The sequence below is a fragment of the Denticeps clupeoides genome, chromosome 4 (assembly GCF_900700375.1).
Source record: "Denticeps clupeoides chromosome 4, fDenClu1.1, whole genome shotgun sequence".
Classification (NCBI taxonomy): domain Eukaryota; kingdom Metazoa; phylum Chordata; class Actinopteri; order Clupeiformes; family Denticipitidae; genus Denticeps; species Denticeps clupeoides.
This window is the reverse complement of record NC_041710.1, coordinates 18,841,212-18,857,303: the sequence shown is the minus strand read 5'-3', so window position 1 is coordinate 18,857,303 and position 16,092 is coordinate 18,841,212. Positions and strand designations below refer to the sequence as shown.

Here is a 16,092-nt window from a genome sequence, read left to right as displayed (position 1 = left end):
CATAAATTCCCGCTCATGTGTGCAAGGAATGCTCTACTAGCTTTCGCTCTTGAGAGTATTTCACCGTGCAGCCGTAGTCTGGATGGATTTGTAACTGATTTATTGAGCTCCCTTTAAAGGGCCGTATACACGATTGCAACTTGTCAGCAATTACAGCCCTTCACTTGGATGTGAACGAAAGTCACATGAAGGGCCTTGAAGAGTCACGGCCAAAGGCCTTGCGCAAAAACGTCATGATTGTTTTGGATATTTCGTAGGCAGTTTAGAATACAGAGCACGTGGCGAGTGTCAGAATTGTTGGACTAACTGCATATAAGGTTTGGTTGAGGATGTGGTCTTGACAGAGATCCTGTTTGTGATGGCCACCGACAGTCATAAAAGGAAAGTGAGGATGAATGGAGGACACTTGCATGCATCTTGAAGGGGGGTTTCATTTGTCCAGCATCAGAAAAAAACAATGGACAAAGACCATAACTCCGAAAGTCTGTTACAGTAACTCATCCCACAAACTAAAGCCCTTATCTAATCAGCGTCCGCTCAACCCTGCACAACGCTGACCTTCACATGCACGATGTATTCTCCAACTCGCAGAGACAACCGCAGCTCTCCCATTCCTCCCGTGCAACTGTGAAACGCTCTGTTCAAGTATCCCTCACGACGGGCTCAAGGCCAGACTGAAATCCTGACAACTGCTGCGTGTTGGTGTGGCATCTCCCCTCTCGCAAACATCGCACTTCACTGCCATCTGTGGCTCTTGTGCGCCAATCACTTGACAAACTGGTGATTAGAGTCATTTGAGAGCCTCTTCAAAAGCGAAATGGCGGTTTACTGAAGATGTCTTAACCGCGCGTGGGCTGTCAGGGTCGTGATTAGCCGGTTGGCACAGCGCGAATGAAGACAGTACACTGGGAGAGTATGATGTTTCTAAACACCGAGCATTTGGCAATGAATGGGTGGAGAGGTCACCCGATAAAACCGCCTGAGAGAGAGGGCTTTTCAAGGTCTGCACTGAAGCGCAGGGTTTTACAAAAACAAGGGGATGACGGAAAAGAGAAAAAAAAATACTACCAAGGTTTAAACTCATCATCTGTTTTCAATTCCTCCACTCCTCCCTGTGATCTCGGGGGCTCGTGCTCGCTATCTGCCGTTCATTCTGATCGTCCGGGGTAACGGAAAGCCAGATGTGCTCCGGTTTCTCCCCCTTCAAAGCGCCTCGGGGGTCCGGCAGAAGCCGCGGAGCCAGACGCCACATTAGCCCGCAGCGGAGCGTGAAGGCAGGTGTGCGAAAACAAATACCAATTTGTAGTTCATCAGCGGCGCCAGCCTGAGCTGGACTTCTGGCCGAGTCCGAGCAGAGAGTCGATTAGCCCGTCGCACAAGGAGGAAATCGCTTGTTGGGCCCAGCACTGCTTTAGAGGCGTGGAGTTGACTTTAGGTGCTTTGTTAATAGCTTTTTGTTCTAATGGGGGCTGTGAACGTGGTTCCTTTTTTAATGTTCCATTTCCGATCCAAGTTGAGCATCGGCTCAAGAATGGAATAACGCAGCCTTCTACTGTCAGACTGACCAGATTAGGCCTTTATTTTACACACAGAATGTGACTTGCCGTTTACTGTCATTGGTTAGCAGAGCTGAACAGAAGGTGTGGAAGTGGCCTAGTGAACCAGAAGACCCAGGTTCAAATCCCACTTACTACCATTGTGTCCCTGAGCAAGACACTTAACCCTAAGTTGCTCCGGGGGGGGGGGACTGTCCCTGTAACTGCTGATTGTAAGTCGCTCTGGTTAAGGGCGTCTGATAAATGCTGTAAATGTAAAAGTAATGTGTTACTAACAATTATTTTTATGCTGAGCCTGACTGGATGGGCACTGAGGCCATGTTTGGCTTGTGAGGCTTCACTACACTTGCGCGTGTGATGTATTGACTGACGGGGGTTTAAGGCGAGTATTGGAGAGCTGTAGGCTCATCCAATACTTTATACGTTTTTTGGTTTAAGAAATGATTACAGGTAGTTAATTTCTCTTTGTCTTACATTAACAAACACTCCCTGTGCGCTACGTCTCCTATTTCGTCTCTGTGTGTATTGCTGAATGTTTGAATGTGAAATAGAAATAGTGTGACACCATGGCTGCCATGAGCCATGTAGCAGGTTGATGAGGAAATGCTATGGCTGGAACAACCAAAGCGTAGGCTCATCTTCACTATGTGAACATTCCATGTGGGTCCAACTTCCTTTCACTCTCTTTTCCCGCTGCACTGACCCAACAAAACACATGAATCTTTTTCAGACAAAGGCAGACAGTCTAAAAGCCACATTTAACAAACCACTAACAGCAAAACACAGGCCTGAGTACAGAAGCTTCTCAGCTTTCTGCCCAGGAAATGCCTCACTGCCGTACAGCAGGGAGGAATGCGGCACTTGCAGAGCTGACCACCAAATGTGACCTACAGTCAGGGAGGACAAACCCCAGGGCACACGGCAAAGAGGCCCTGCAGGAGCCATTTGGGACCGAACCCCCCTGTCCCTCCGCTGGAATGTGAGGCTGCGAGTTCTGCTTTCTAATCCAGTAAGGATTGATTGTTGTTCTGGAACTTTGCTCAGACTGGTCTGAACTCTTTCTTTATTTATGTTTAGAAACCCAAATATTGTCACATAGCAGCTCCACAGGAAGCTGCAACCCTAGTCATGTCCTACAAGGAATGACTATACTTACTTTATTTCTTTTTTTAAAAAGCCAGCAGTTCTTGCTGTTTCAGCTCTGCGTAAGTCACTTGAGTCTTGCTGTGTAATTCAGTGGCAAAATGTGATATTGCAGTGAGCAACAGGTTTTCATGATCTAGATGCCTGGTTCTGTTGTGTGGGTGGAAAAAAAGATATTAAATGAGTTTGGACCTGTTTCACAGTCAATATACATCCATCCTTTGAAGCAGATCCGATAAAGTCCCACATTGTGCTGATATTTTATTTAAAAAAAAATATATATATATATATATATATATATATATATATATATATATTTCTTCCATGGCCTTCTATCAAAAGCTACGTTACTCTACAGGTCATTTGTGTTTTACATTAAAATGATTGCTCTTGCTTGTGAGGTTTGGATGGTAGAAAGTGCTTTAAAAAGTCAGTAAAACAAGAGAAAACAAGGCGCATGATCCACACATCAGGAACAACACCATTATGATTATGTCAAAAGGTTGCATGAGGTTTATTGGAAAAAATTCCCCATATCTTTTCCATTACTTTTTTTTCTTTTAACAAAACTTAAGTAAATTCAAAGAACAGAAGAGAAAAAAGAACCATATATCACAGTACATTTAGCAATAAGAAAGCCAATGAAAGTGACAAAAAGTCAAATGAAAGGGACAAATACAGACAGGCAGGCCAATAAACGTGAGCAATAGAGGAGGTCAGATGCGGTTTTGGTGTAGCACACACATCTGCTCTGCATCAGCGGGGTCTTAAGTTCAGACACCCTAAACAGTCACTATGCCGAATAAAAGAGAAACACACCACTGAGAGGCCAGCTCTCTAGCCAGTGAGAACCCTGAGCCACGACTGCTTTTATTTTATCATGCACATGAAAGGATCAAACTGGACCACTGAGAGCCCATCATTCCCTATACCTTCAGAAGTTGAAGATTAACCTCCGTTCTCCTCTTTTTCTTTTTTTAAACTACTCTCTCCTTTCCATCTTGTCTGGATCCAATAACACTCCTGCTGCCGGGAAAGGAGGGAAGAGGGGGAAAACATAACACACCTCATCCCTCGTGTTCTCCCTGTGCCCCCTGACTTGTTCCTCACTTCAAACAGATATATAGTGGAAAAGAGAGCAAGATCTGTCGCCCTTCTTGAGAAACATTCAGATTAAAGAACAACACCCCAGAGGAGTGGGACTGAAGTTTGAATGTGGAGCACATTATGTTTCTGCGACCAACCCCCCAAAACATTCTAAAAGTTAATGTAGGCTGACAGGCTGCCACTGATTTCAGAATTACATGTAACAAATGGGGGGGGGGTAAACGCCTTTTTTCTTGCATTGGCAAATACTGGAGATGTGTGGTGCAACACGATGTGATGTTTGCCTGTGTGTCGCCCGTAGTAGAAGCTGAACTGTTAAAAATACAACTGGAAAAAAAATAAAAAGTCACTAGATCAGCAAGGACGAGAGAACCAAGAAAAAAAAAAAAAGACCAAGGACAAAACATCCAGATAAAGTTTTGCTTTGTACGCTGCTGAGAACAACACATTGTGAAAATTGGAACATCTAAACTGGCATATCTGCTTTTTGTGGAATGAGCTGCTACGTCTTTCCACATAATCACACAGATAAGGATAAACAGTTAATTCTGTCCGGCCATTTACAAATACAGTAGAAACATGACAGGCTTAAAGTCCATAGAACCCACGGGTTCTCATCTTCATGCAAGTTCTCATGCAACCTCTTCTTGTAAACCTGACCCCATTTCAACAGGCCATAAATCGAACAGAAGCCGGGTGAATGGCAATCACCGTTACTGATGCCAGTTCAGAATTGCGTCATTAAAGCTGTTTTTCTAGGTTTTGTCAATAATGGATCACAAACAAGAAAAAATTGCAAGCAGACCACTCATTTCTATGTGTTTTATTATTGCACAACTAAAAGACATGCCTTATGTGACATTAGTTAGAGGTATAAAATATATTTTATTTTGAGTTGGAGGGAAACTGTCATTGATGATTTCAGAATAGCCAACAGGTTCAGCTGAACTTGCATAACTTTCCTGTTACGCTGAGGCCTACTGTGAGCCTTGCCAAATATGGAGCACAAATTTCAACTGTTATGGTTGTCTGGTAAGAGGATAATTCATTCAGGCACCTATGCAAATCTTTAAAGGGAGTCTGATCCCCCTAACCAGTGCAGTCACAGGAAAATTGCTCGCAAATTGTAAATAGCACCAAAGGCCTACAGATTACAGACAAACATGTCCATGCGTGCATTAAATGGATTCTGTGGGATTTAATGTAAAACTTCTTGTAAGCTTAATTTTATTAACTATAGTATTTTCATATTTGAGTACAATGTGATTTTTCTGTTCTGTCACGTCAAAGGTGGTGATTTCAAACAAGAGATTTTCAACGCATCATTTTGGTGTAGACTGCAGGACTTTGACATGTCATACAGTGCTTCCCTGTGCCAACACATGTGGATCCTCATTGATAACTAGATTCCAGTAGATCATATTCTTTTGATGATGAAGGTCCACCTTTAGGATACTTCTTTTACTATTCTATTTAAAACAAATATATATATATATATCAATTATTAAAGTTGAATTAAAAATATATGACGGAATTCTATTTCAGTTTAAGTCATAATGTAAGAGAAATGACCAGATCATCTCCTTGCCTGAGCTTCATAGCTTTAAATAAGAATGATAGTAAACATTGTAATTAAGAATAAATCATGATGAATTAATTAATTATTAACAGTCTAAAAAAATTTCTTTAATGTACCAAGACATAAATCAAAACACAAATGTATTCATTCTCATGGAATTTGTCTTTTACATGTAAGCACAATCATGCAATACCATGATTGTCTGTGCTTCCATCTGAAAGACGAATCCTGTGAGAATTCATAGTAATAGATAGTCAGCAGTGATCAAAACATTCATAATGGCAATTTGAGGCAAAGTATGGTCAACCATGAAGTCTGGAAAGTACTTCAGCCGATTTCCGAGATACCCAAGAGCCTTCTGGAACTGCACTTCATGGACAGAAAGGTAAGTGGTGACCTTTTATCATGCTGTCAGTGTGATGGTCGTTATGGTGACTCATGATTGCAGTATACTTTTGCCGAAATGTCTCTGTTGAGTGGGTGGAAATAGGTCTAGGATGAGAATGAGAAGATGATATTTCCTGCCTACATTTGTTCTGGCCGATTCGCGGGAGTCCAACCCTTCAAGGGAAAGTGAGGGGGCAGGGAACACCATAATCAGATCCAGGAGGCTGAGGAACTGTATGTTTTGAATTGCTCCAGGGGTGAGGTGAGCTCCGTTCCTATTCAGGTGATTCTGGAGCTGCAGAGCTGTGCCTGACAGAGAATGGCTTTATGGAGTCAATCTCAGAGGTCAAGGGTCTTTCCTCCTGGAGCTCAAGAGACTGCATGTGGCCACAAAAGCACAGCTCAAGGTCTGACTTACTCAGCACCAGCTGTGACACGGCTGCCCACCTATCAGTCATAAGTGAGCACAGCGCATTTTAAAACAACAAGTGAGAGCCTGAAATGATCAATACCTCCCTCTCATAAACAGCCAACAGAGTCACTGTTGAATAGAGAACATGCTAAATAAGAATGCGTTTGTCCCCGGTGAGTGTAGATATGAACATGCAGCCGGTGTAATATGAAAGTGAAGCGATTGTCATCGTGAAACATTGCAGCACAACACACGGAGACATAACGAAATGTGTCCTCTGCTTTTAACCATCACCCTTGGTGAGCAGTGGGCAGCCATGACAGGCGCCCGGGGACCAGTGTGTGAGGACGGTGCTTTGCTCAGTGGCACCTCAGTGGCATTTTGGCGGATCGGCAACCTTCTGATTACGGGGCTGCTTCCTTAAATGCTAGGCCACCACTGCCCCAATGGAGAACCATATGGAGACAACAGGAGAACTATGGGATTGAAGGGTGTAGAAACAGCTCAGTCTACAAGCACAAAGCTGTGCAGACAGTGGAGGACATGGACACCAAGCACTTATCTACTTACTCAATATGATTTAAAGTGTGAATTTTTCAGCATTTTGTGAGTTTTTGAGGAATAAAACTTTTTTTTAAATCAAAACTTTGTAGTTAATATAGGCTCAGGTTTTGTGTGAGTTAGGAGAGTAACATCTCTGCTGCTAGACTCAACACTGGAAACATTTTCATCAGTAACAGTACAAAACCTAGCATCTAAACATGGACCACCACCTAGAGCCTTCTTTCAAAGCAAGTTCAGAAAGAATGAAGGAGTGGCTGATTCCCTGTCCTGTGAACCAGGCAGCATGGAAAAATACTCGGGACTCAGGCCTGTAGGCCAATAAACAGAAATAGCGATTCTCAGATCTTTACATGATTTACAGTTGTGTGACAGACAAATATCAAATAATTCAAAAAACCAAAAGCGGCAGAAAACATGTTCCACAGTACCGAGATGCATCCTGAAAAGAACTGCCAGAAGTCTTCTCCTACACTGCCACCTAGTGTTAATGACAATGAACGTGCTAAAGTTAAAAATAAATTTAAGCAAAAAAAAATGTGGGGTTAGAATTAAGACTACTGACAACCAAAAATTTTTTAACTTCTTGCAACCAACCACTAGCAGCAAAATGACAAGGGATCTTCAAAGCCTTTTCTGTGGAAAAACAATCAATTCTATTGTTTAAGACCTAAGCGTAGACTTTCTAATTCTACATGACTATGCATTGCATTGCATTGGTCTTCTGATTCAATTCAGAAAGATAATTTAGGAAATTCACAGTACAAGGCCTTCTAATTGGCCGACGCGGTAACCTTGAGCAATGCAAGTTCGAATTTGTTCAGCTTTTGCCAGCCAACTTAGGGGTTTTCTTCCAGTAAAAGCTTTGGCCATTAGGGGGCTGGTACCTGGTTAACAGCCAATGCCTTGAAACCCCTCAGCCTGAACTCTCCTTACCATCTATCCATCCTTCTTTCCAAACACGCTGATCTGTGTCAGGGTTGTGGGTACCTTGGAGCTTATCCCAGAATTCTTTTGGCTCAAGGCTTGTTGTGTTTGAAATTTGGAAGGAACATGGGGAGAACTTGTCAAGTGTTACCTTAAAATTTCATTTTTTTTTTTTTTTAAATATTTATGTGTGCCTCTTTAAAGGAGTTTCCCTGGGAATGTCTGGAACACAAATACCTCAGTCGGACAAAGAGCTCGTTTGAGATGAAATGAACGTGTGGCAGTGGCATGGAAGCCGCCTCCGAACCTCATGCCTCCTAGACTGCGGACCTGGTCCCATTTCTGACAGCATGGGCATCAGCCAGAAAGGCAGGGAAGGGCAGCAGAGTGACACTGCAGCCTGTCTGCTGAGGTCAGTAAAAAGCAGAACAGCGTTTGATTGGTCGTGTCGAATTCACTTATAAAGTTCCAAGGGCTAGAGACCAGTGTGTGATTTCTTTCAACCATTTGAATGCAAAGAATTAAAGTACACAACAGACCTGGCTTATTTTACTAACAAGGGACCACCCAAGTGTTAAAACCGTGATTACAGTTGTCTCAATAAATAAAGAGGGCCTGGATAATGTTGCTAAAGACCTCAGGGAGGCTCGGAGTTGCAAATAGTTCCCTGGTTCAACAAACCAGACTAGACATAATAGCCAGAACATGACTCCAGATAAAATAATACAAAAGCAACATAATTCAGCAGGAACACAGTAAATCTGTTTCTGACACCTGGCTCCAGACCGACCACAGCACTTTCCAGCAAGGTGAAGTCACTTATATGAGCAACCGCTACAACTTCACAGCCAATGGGAGCCAAAATGAAGAGCGCATGTGTTGGAGAGAGATAATGGGATGAGCGGTAGGGTGAGGTCACAGTTATTTGTACTCTGGGGGACTTTACGGCCCCCGTTCACTGGTTTTCCTCGCATTCCTGTCAGCTGATTGCGTGTAACCGGGTAAGGTCTGATTTGCTAAATTTTCCCTACAAGCAGTGGAAAGAACAGTACTCACTCACAACTCACGAGCGAGGAAAAAAAAAAAAATAAATCTAACAAAATTGCAATCAGACAAGAATAAATGCATGTTTGCACTTTAAAACAGTATTTTAATAGAATATTGATGTCAAGACAATGTGTGAATGAAATAAAAAAAAAAAAATCCAGATTCCTGCACCAGTTTAAGTGTGAAGTTGAAATTTCCAACAGCATCAGTAAAACTATTTGGAATCTGATGCCCAGCAAGAAACTACACCTCATTGAGCATTTAGCTCTCAGCTGTAAAAAGACATTTAGGGATTCTGTACCACAGGAGATAAAATGCATTAGTGAGATGGCAAGTCGATTAATGGATATCTAAAGACAGACTGAAAATGCTGTTGCTTCATTGCATGAAGGGAAACAGCCCTGCCCCCCAACACAAGTTGTATGATTCAGCAATAATAAAACAGCAACACTAATTTATACAGCTCTAAAAACCAGATGCGTGCATTCTGGAACTGGAAATGTTCCCTCCTCTGCTTCCCTGCTGAACGCCCAATCACTCATTGCTAAATAGATGATGGAATAATGCCAATGTTGGTGCTGAAGTTGATCTACTCCTAAGTCAACTTATCCGATTGTGGTACACAGCATCCAGGTGGAGGATAACAGACAAGAGGTTTAAAAAGGTTGCTGGACACTGAAAGAACCCATTTAGACAGTCAAATAGACAAAAAATAATTCTACAGAATCAAAATGTCACTGGCCCTAATGAAAGAAGCACAGAACACAGCTTTCATTTTCCCAATAAGTTTATTGCTAATTATTTTATCCTATCCCACCTGGGGCTTGTAAAACACCATCATCCATTTTGCTTAGAAAACTGCAATCATGTGATTTATTTCCCCAAAATTTCCATTGAAATTTACACAGGTCTTCAAATGCATTATATCAGGGTTCAAACAATGGTCTACTAGACAACGGGACAAACCAGCCAAAACCCGTAATTGGTCAGTAATGTGGTAGAACATGAAACCAGGTCGGAGTAATCATCCTAGGGCCGGATAAGCCTTTCGTAGAAGTTAACTGCAAAACTCAAGCAGCTATATATCATGAGCATTCTTTCGCCCGTGAGCTAGGTGTAAGATCAAAATTAATATAATACCTAAGAATACCCAAACCAAGACCTGGAATTTCAAATAAGAACACAATCGAGCCAAATTACTTCAGACAGAAAAATTAACCCTGGTGGAGAAATCTGCTCAACTGGTCAGTAAAAACAATCTAGACCAGCAAACAGGCAATGACATGAAATCCGCAGGTTTAGCATACTGCTGGAGAAACCGTGACGTCTTTTTAAGTGACGTCTACTGCAGCAAGAACTAACTGAATACTGAACACCTGAGACAACCTGCACTTTCAGAAATAATAATAAAAAAAAAAAATTAAAAAAATACTGTAATAATCAAAACGGGCAGGGGGGGAAAAATGTCCACAAAATATTCTGTTAAATCCTCTATCATGTTTTCATTTGGTAGAAATGATGAATTTAAGAGCAATAAGGCAGAATGTTCTGCAAATAATTGTCTCTTTAAAAATGAGTGGGGTGCCTGCTAGCACTCACTACTGTAAAAAAATAAAATAAAAAATACTAGGTGTCATGATATATCAGGTTTTTTTTTTTGTTCCTCCTTAACCATGTACATGAACGTGTTCATGCATATCATGTGACAAATACAAGTGCCAACACTTTGGCTAGAAAATTAGGCGAAGCACCTGGCCCAGCACAACCAGTTATGACCCAACGAGTTCAACATGGGAACATTAAGAAAAAATAACTAATTAATTGAAAGTACAGAAAGAAATTAAAGCATTTGCTATGACAAAAAAAGAAGACTACATAAGGAAATGCATGTTCCATATTTAGTGATACAGGCTAGTATTCCCAAACACAATGCTACAGTGCTAGGAGAGGACACTATGGTATACTGCCTGGGCAGTGAATCCCACTCCTGTATTGGGATTAAGTCCCAGCTGAAATATTCTCACAGTTAATATGGTGTCATAATATGCACGTTACTAAAACGGTCAGTATATTTTAACTTGTGATTTTGCCCCTCTTCACACACAAAAATAGGTCATGCCATGTAGATACCCACTCATAGTACTTTGGAACACTTTTGATTCTCTTTGCAGTGCTAAATATTTACTATTGTAATTCAGGTTAAGTACCTTTCCAATAAAGAGAAAAGCAGCATTACAAAAGGGTTTCACAGCAGTGACCTCTCATCACCGGCCTGAATTCCCCATCCTTCCATCAAAAGCTATGCTCACGCTAAACACAGAGAAGGAAATATTCGCTTCACTACTCTTCAGCTTGTGCTTTGCCAGTGACCATCTTCTACAAATGACTGACAGAAATAGAAACCTACATCACCGCATGCAGCCCGACATACAAGTTTGGTGGACACCTGCCTTCCAACGCCAGCAGGCCCATGAGGAGAGCAAAACCTGTTTTAATTGGAGGCATGGGACAGGGGAGGGGAAAAGTTATAATAAAACATTAGGTTTGTTGGTGTGGGATACCACTGTATAGAATTTTATAGGACACTAAACAAAAAACAAAACCATGTTTCCAAAAAAAAAAAAAAAAAAAAAAAAAAAATACAAGGAATAGGATAACACCACAAAAACGTTGAACACAAAATGTAATTTTAACTAACAAAGCACACACTGAACCGGATAAAAAAAAAAAAGAAAAAGAAAGCCCATAAGCCAGATGTTTTTTTTTTTTTTTTTTTTTTTTTAAAGAGCAGATCTGTCAAGTTTCTATTAACATAGAAATATGGCTTAGGGAAGACTGTAGTGGTCCTTGAATGACTGCCCAATGCAAGTCAGCATACTGCAGTCTGATGACTTGTCACATAACCATTAAACGCACCACAAGGCAAAAAAGAAAAAGCTAATTTGTTAAGAAAAAGCCTCCTATAGTCTAATTAAAGGGTCAAATTGTAGTCATTTGAAAATGTATAAGCTCAAAATGAAAATTTGTCTGACACCCTATCAACTTGAGACAAACCCACAGACCAAAGTTCAATTTAAGATTAATAATTTTATATTCAAACATGCCAACAAGGAACTGAACAGGGATTGTATTTTAGGGTTTTAGTAAACTCAGAATATATGTACGTATATACAGATTTATCTTCAGTCTGGTGATAAAAAGGCCTCAAGTGAAAATAAAGTTAACTTAAGCCGCAGTTTTCCCTGGTCGACTCAAGCATGCGTCAAGGCGTCAGGACATTCACTACAAGCCTTACTCCTCGCTGACTGATTTTTTTTTAGCCATTTTTCACCCATTTGTTTTTTTTCCTTTTTGTTTGTTTCTCCTAAATGTCACCCATCTACTCAGTGTTGCTTAATAGAGGTAAACTGTGCATGGACCAATGGTTTGATGCTAGTCTGGAATGAACTGGTGGTCACTACACCCATCTAACTGTTCCTCAATACGTTTGCACACCTAAATCCTGCATGTAAAAAGCTAAAGTACTCAACTGGGAGTTTAGAGTGGGGATGATTGAGGAATAGAATGGTGTGTAAACTGAAGGATCACCCAAACACCTTTGAGTGTAAAGCCCAGCATGCAGAGGCCATTTGTCATTCTGGTGAGCTTCTATATCTAACCAAATCATTCATTACTCCATAGAGGAGCTACTGGAATGCCAAAAAAAAAAAGATAAAAACCTGGTGTTTTCCTAAGCTATGGAATGTTCAGCGGTGACTGATGTCGAGGAAAAAGGAGAAGTGAGGGAAGAGTGGGTGGGGACCGGGGGTGGAATCAGTGATTAACAAGAATCAAATCAGCCATCATTATAACAGGCGGTTGAAAAAGTTCCAGTCTTGGATTTTCAGCAGGAAAGACTGGAGGCAGTTTGTGAAGGCTGTAGTAGCTCTGGTGACATTTCAGAAACCAATGTTAGGATTTTGCAGGAGAGGAAGCCTTAACCCAAAAACAGCCTGATGGTCCTCGCCCAGTTTACTTGGTCATGGCCTTGACTGCAACAGCACACTCTTCTCCCATAGCAGACAAAACAGAGATCTGTGAGCAGAGAGGAAGGAGGAAACATGTCAGTGCAGACAAAGTCTAAATTTAAACTGGCTCTGAACTAATTTCATGACTAAAGCACGCGAGCGTCCAAAGTCATTCTAAATTTGCAAAAATATTGTATTTTTGAGTTTTGTATTTAGAATAGAGAAAAGCATGTTTTGTAACACATTAGTTTGGTCAATGACCGTACATGTTTGAGTGTTTTATAAAGAAATAAAAGATAATATGAAAGTCAAAAGCGCCGGAAAACAAAATGTAATTACCAAGAACGCTTTAGCTAATTCTAATCTGAGCATTCATTTGCAAGTGGATGTACAATACACAAAGGATCAGCAAATTTGGGGTTGTAAACTTGGTATGGCCATATTTTGGTCAGAATGAACGTCACAGTCATGCTTCCCAGTCAGCGTCTACTCATGAAACCCCGAAAGTGAAAGACACATGAAATGTGTCCCCTGCTTTTAACCCATCACCCTTGGTGAGCAGTGTGCCGCCACGAAAGGCGCTCGGCGAGCAGTGTGCGGGGATGGTGCTTTGCTCAGTGGCACCGTGGGATTTGAACCGGCCACCTTCCGATTACAGGTCCTCATCCTCGCCCGCTAGTCCACCCCTGCTCATTACGGTGTTAATTTTCCAGATTTACATCTCAACAATGATACAGAACTAAACCCCTTACGTGCTCCAGAAGTCCACTAAACACTGATTTTTTTGTTGCAATGATTATTTATGAATGAGTTAATTTCCCAAACTATTAAATGGTGGGATAACATGAGCCTTTTAGCTAGCTAGACATTCAGTCGCCTTTCTGGCAATGGCGCCAAATCTTGTGGTGGCTTTGGGAAAGTCAAATGACCTAAAAAGCTAAACTGGTTTGAATTATTTTTAAGTTCTCCCATTCTTAAATACTGTTTCCTCCGTCAACTGCAGGTACTTTGTTACACAAGCGATCTTGAACAAATTAACAGAGAGGACCAGGCCGGGAGAAAAGGAGAAGAGGGGGTAACGAAGCCACGAACCAGCATCTCTTCACCAGCGTCGTATTTGCTCTCGATCTCTTTACCAAGATCGCCCTCTGGCAGCCGGAGGTCCTCGCGGATATCACCGTTGTCCTTCATCAGGGACAGGAAGCCATCGGTGATTCCAATCAGCTGTAATAATTATTATAAGAGCAAGAATGAGTAGAAAAACAATGAATCACACTTATTAAATGAGGAGTCTTAAGTAACATAAAAAAAAGTTTAAAAAAAAAAAAATCTTAAAAAGTCTTAAAATCAATGACTTCTGACTGCTCCATGTTACTACTCAGCAGATAATTCTGCTTCAACGAGACCACGTCAAGGTGACGAGCTGCATTATGTGCAGAAAGAGTCTGTGCTGACATCAAGTGACTCCCCACCTTGAAGGCAGGAAAACCAAATCATTACATGTCTCATTAACTATGCGTTAAAATCAATTTTCAGATCATTATATTGTCTCAAGGACTAATAAAGTGGTATCAGAATGTAATTATCCTGTTAATTCTGCACTCTGAAATTTTTGGCTCTCTGGAGCTGCTGAACAAGATAAGGATCTCGGTAAATCCTGAATTCCCTTTTGTTCTCAAAAACACTGATAATCATTAAACATTAATCCTACTAACCAATCGCATGAAACTTGAGCACCAACCAAGATCACTCTCAACGCACTGGTTAAAATGGCTGGTTACCCGTCCCAAGCAAGGTTTCAAAGTTCCTGAACCTTGAGCATCCATGAGCTCACCTGGTAGTCATTCCTCTTGATGTTGGGGACGTCCATGTTGTGAGTGGACGGGCAGATGTCTTCATTCTTCTTGCCGGTAAAAATGTCAATTCCCACCAGGTGAACCTGAATGCATGACAGCGGAGTTTAAATGGCAGCAACGGGGCCGCGCACAAGAGAAAGGGTGTCGAAAATGAGGCTAACGGGTCGTTGTGTGCCTGAGGTCACCTTGGCGTGGCCGTGCTTGCCGGTCTTGGAAGTGGACATCTCCACTATCTTGCAGGGACGCCCTTTCAGCACCACATGGCCATTCTTGCGCAGGGCGCTGCACTGCATGGGGAAGGTGGCGGAGGCCCCAGCATCTCCACTAGTGAAGTCTGTGTCAGGATCTGCCATGGTGGCTCGGGGTCAGGGCTTCTGAAACAAAGGCCTCAACTCAAATGGCGATTTGGGGAAATCGAATTTTATACACATATATAATCTGCAGATAAGTGTTAAATGCGTGTGCAACACGAGTCTAATTGTAAAGCTTGAGGAACTGGCGGCGGTCGGAGATTAACGTCCTGCGCCGGCGTGGATGATGGCGAGCCGCTGAAGCCAGAAGCCTCTCTCCACATCTACGTGCCAAAAAAACAGGGCCGCCGGGGCGCCTCACGGGTCCCCGACAGCACCGCCACCGCCCGGCCGCGCCGCGTCCGAAACTTTCTGGCGGCCCAAATCCGCCGGCCGGACAGCTCCGAAGCTCCGGCGCTACGCGGTTTTTATTCGCTAATAAAGCGCGTTACGACCACTCGCGTCCCGCCGCTCGGTGGTCAAAGCCGGCCTGCATGCGGAGGAGCCTCGCAACGCACCGGGCTCCGGCCCAGGCCCCGTCCGGCTCTCTTACTTCAGAAAGCCTCCGCAGCCCGCCGCCCGACCCCCGCTCCGCTCCGGCGCAGGAGGCAAAGCGCGCGTCTGTCTCGGAACGCGAGATTTTATCGCAGCGTCGACGTAAAGCGCGGAGGGAAGCGGGCGCCATGCTGCTCCTTACCTTCCAACAAAAGGGGCACGCCAGTGCGCAGCCGCGTGGACTTCTACTGCGGCAGCGCCGTCCGGTGGGCGGGGCCTGCTACCCGAGGCCGCGCCCACTTCCGGTCTGCGCGCGGCGCATGACGTCACTCCCACCCCATATTTCATCGTTATAACACACACAACAAACCATGTAAATGGGTGACCGAAAAATGCCATTTTAAATATTCAATTTTAAAGTGTATAACAGCAAGAATAAACTCGTGCAAAGAGACCTTTATTTTATGGCATAGTTCTTTTCCGAGACTTGTTTATTTCACGTTTCTTCTTTTACCACCAGAGGGCAGCAAAAACAACGTATAATCTCAGTCTATCTAGACGGCTACTTGTGGCCTCTTCAGCGTTAACGACAGCTTGCTGATTAATTTATACATAATTAAGTCGTTATTAATTTCAGCCCATTCGTCCTGGACATCCTACAACCATTTTGTAATGCTTAATTACTGCAAACTCATAAGTAATAATTTAGACAATGTAATGCTGAT

The 16,092-nt window shown here is 42.6% G+C and overlaps 1 protein-coding gene across 2 annotated transcripts; it reads right to left on the bottom strand.

Moving 5' to 3' along the window:
• Nucleotides 1-11,476: 11,476 nt before the first annotated feature.
• On the bottom strand, nt 11,477-15,636 carry eif5a2 (eukaryotic translation initiation factor 5A2). 2 transcript variants are annotated; one of them, XM_028976257.1, is made up of 5 exons: nt 15,570-15,636; nt 14,768-14,956; nt 14,561-14,665; nt 13,819-13,950; nt 11,477-12,793 (listed from the first exon to the last, which is right to left on the bottom strand). In XM_028976257.1, exons 2-5 carry the CDS (start codon nt 14,933-14,935, stop codon nt 12,731-12,733), a joined length of 468 nt encoding a protein of 155 aa, XP_028832090.1. In that variant the 5' UTR covers nt 14,936-14,956; nt 15,570-15,636; the 3' UTR covers nt 11,477-12,730. The 2 variants fall into 2 exon arrangements, with proteins under 2 accessions (XP_028832090.1, XP_028832091.1); XM_028976258.1 differs by lacking the exon at nt 15,570-15,636 and adding an exon at nt 15,426-15,444.
• Nucleotides 15,637-16,092: the final 456 nt, after the last annotated feature.

Bases quoted from the DNA above. Each gene is read 5' to 3' on its own strand.
- eif5a2 (XM_028976257.1), bottom strand. From the start codon at position 14,935: ATGGCAGATCCTGACACAGACTTCACTAGTGGAGATGCTGGGGCCTCC. The intron at 13,951-14,560 runs GTGAGCTCATGG...TAATTATTACAG, and splicing joins TCAAGAGGAATGACTACCAG to CTGATTGGAATCACCGATGG. The intron at 12,794-13,818 runs GTTCGTGGCTTC...CTCTGCTCACAG, and splicing joins ACGCTGGTGAAGAGATGCTG to ATCTCTGTTTTGTCTGCTAT.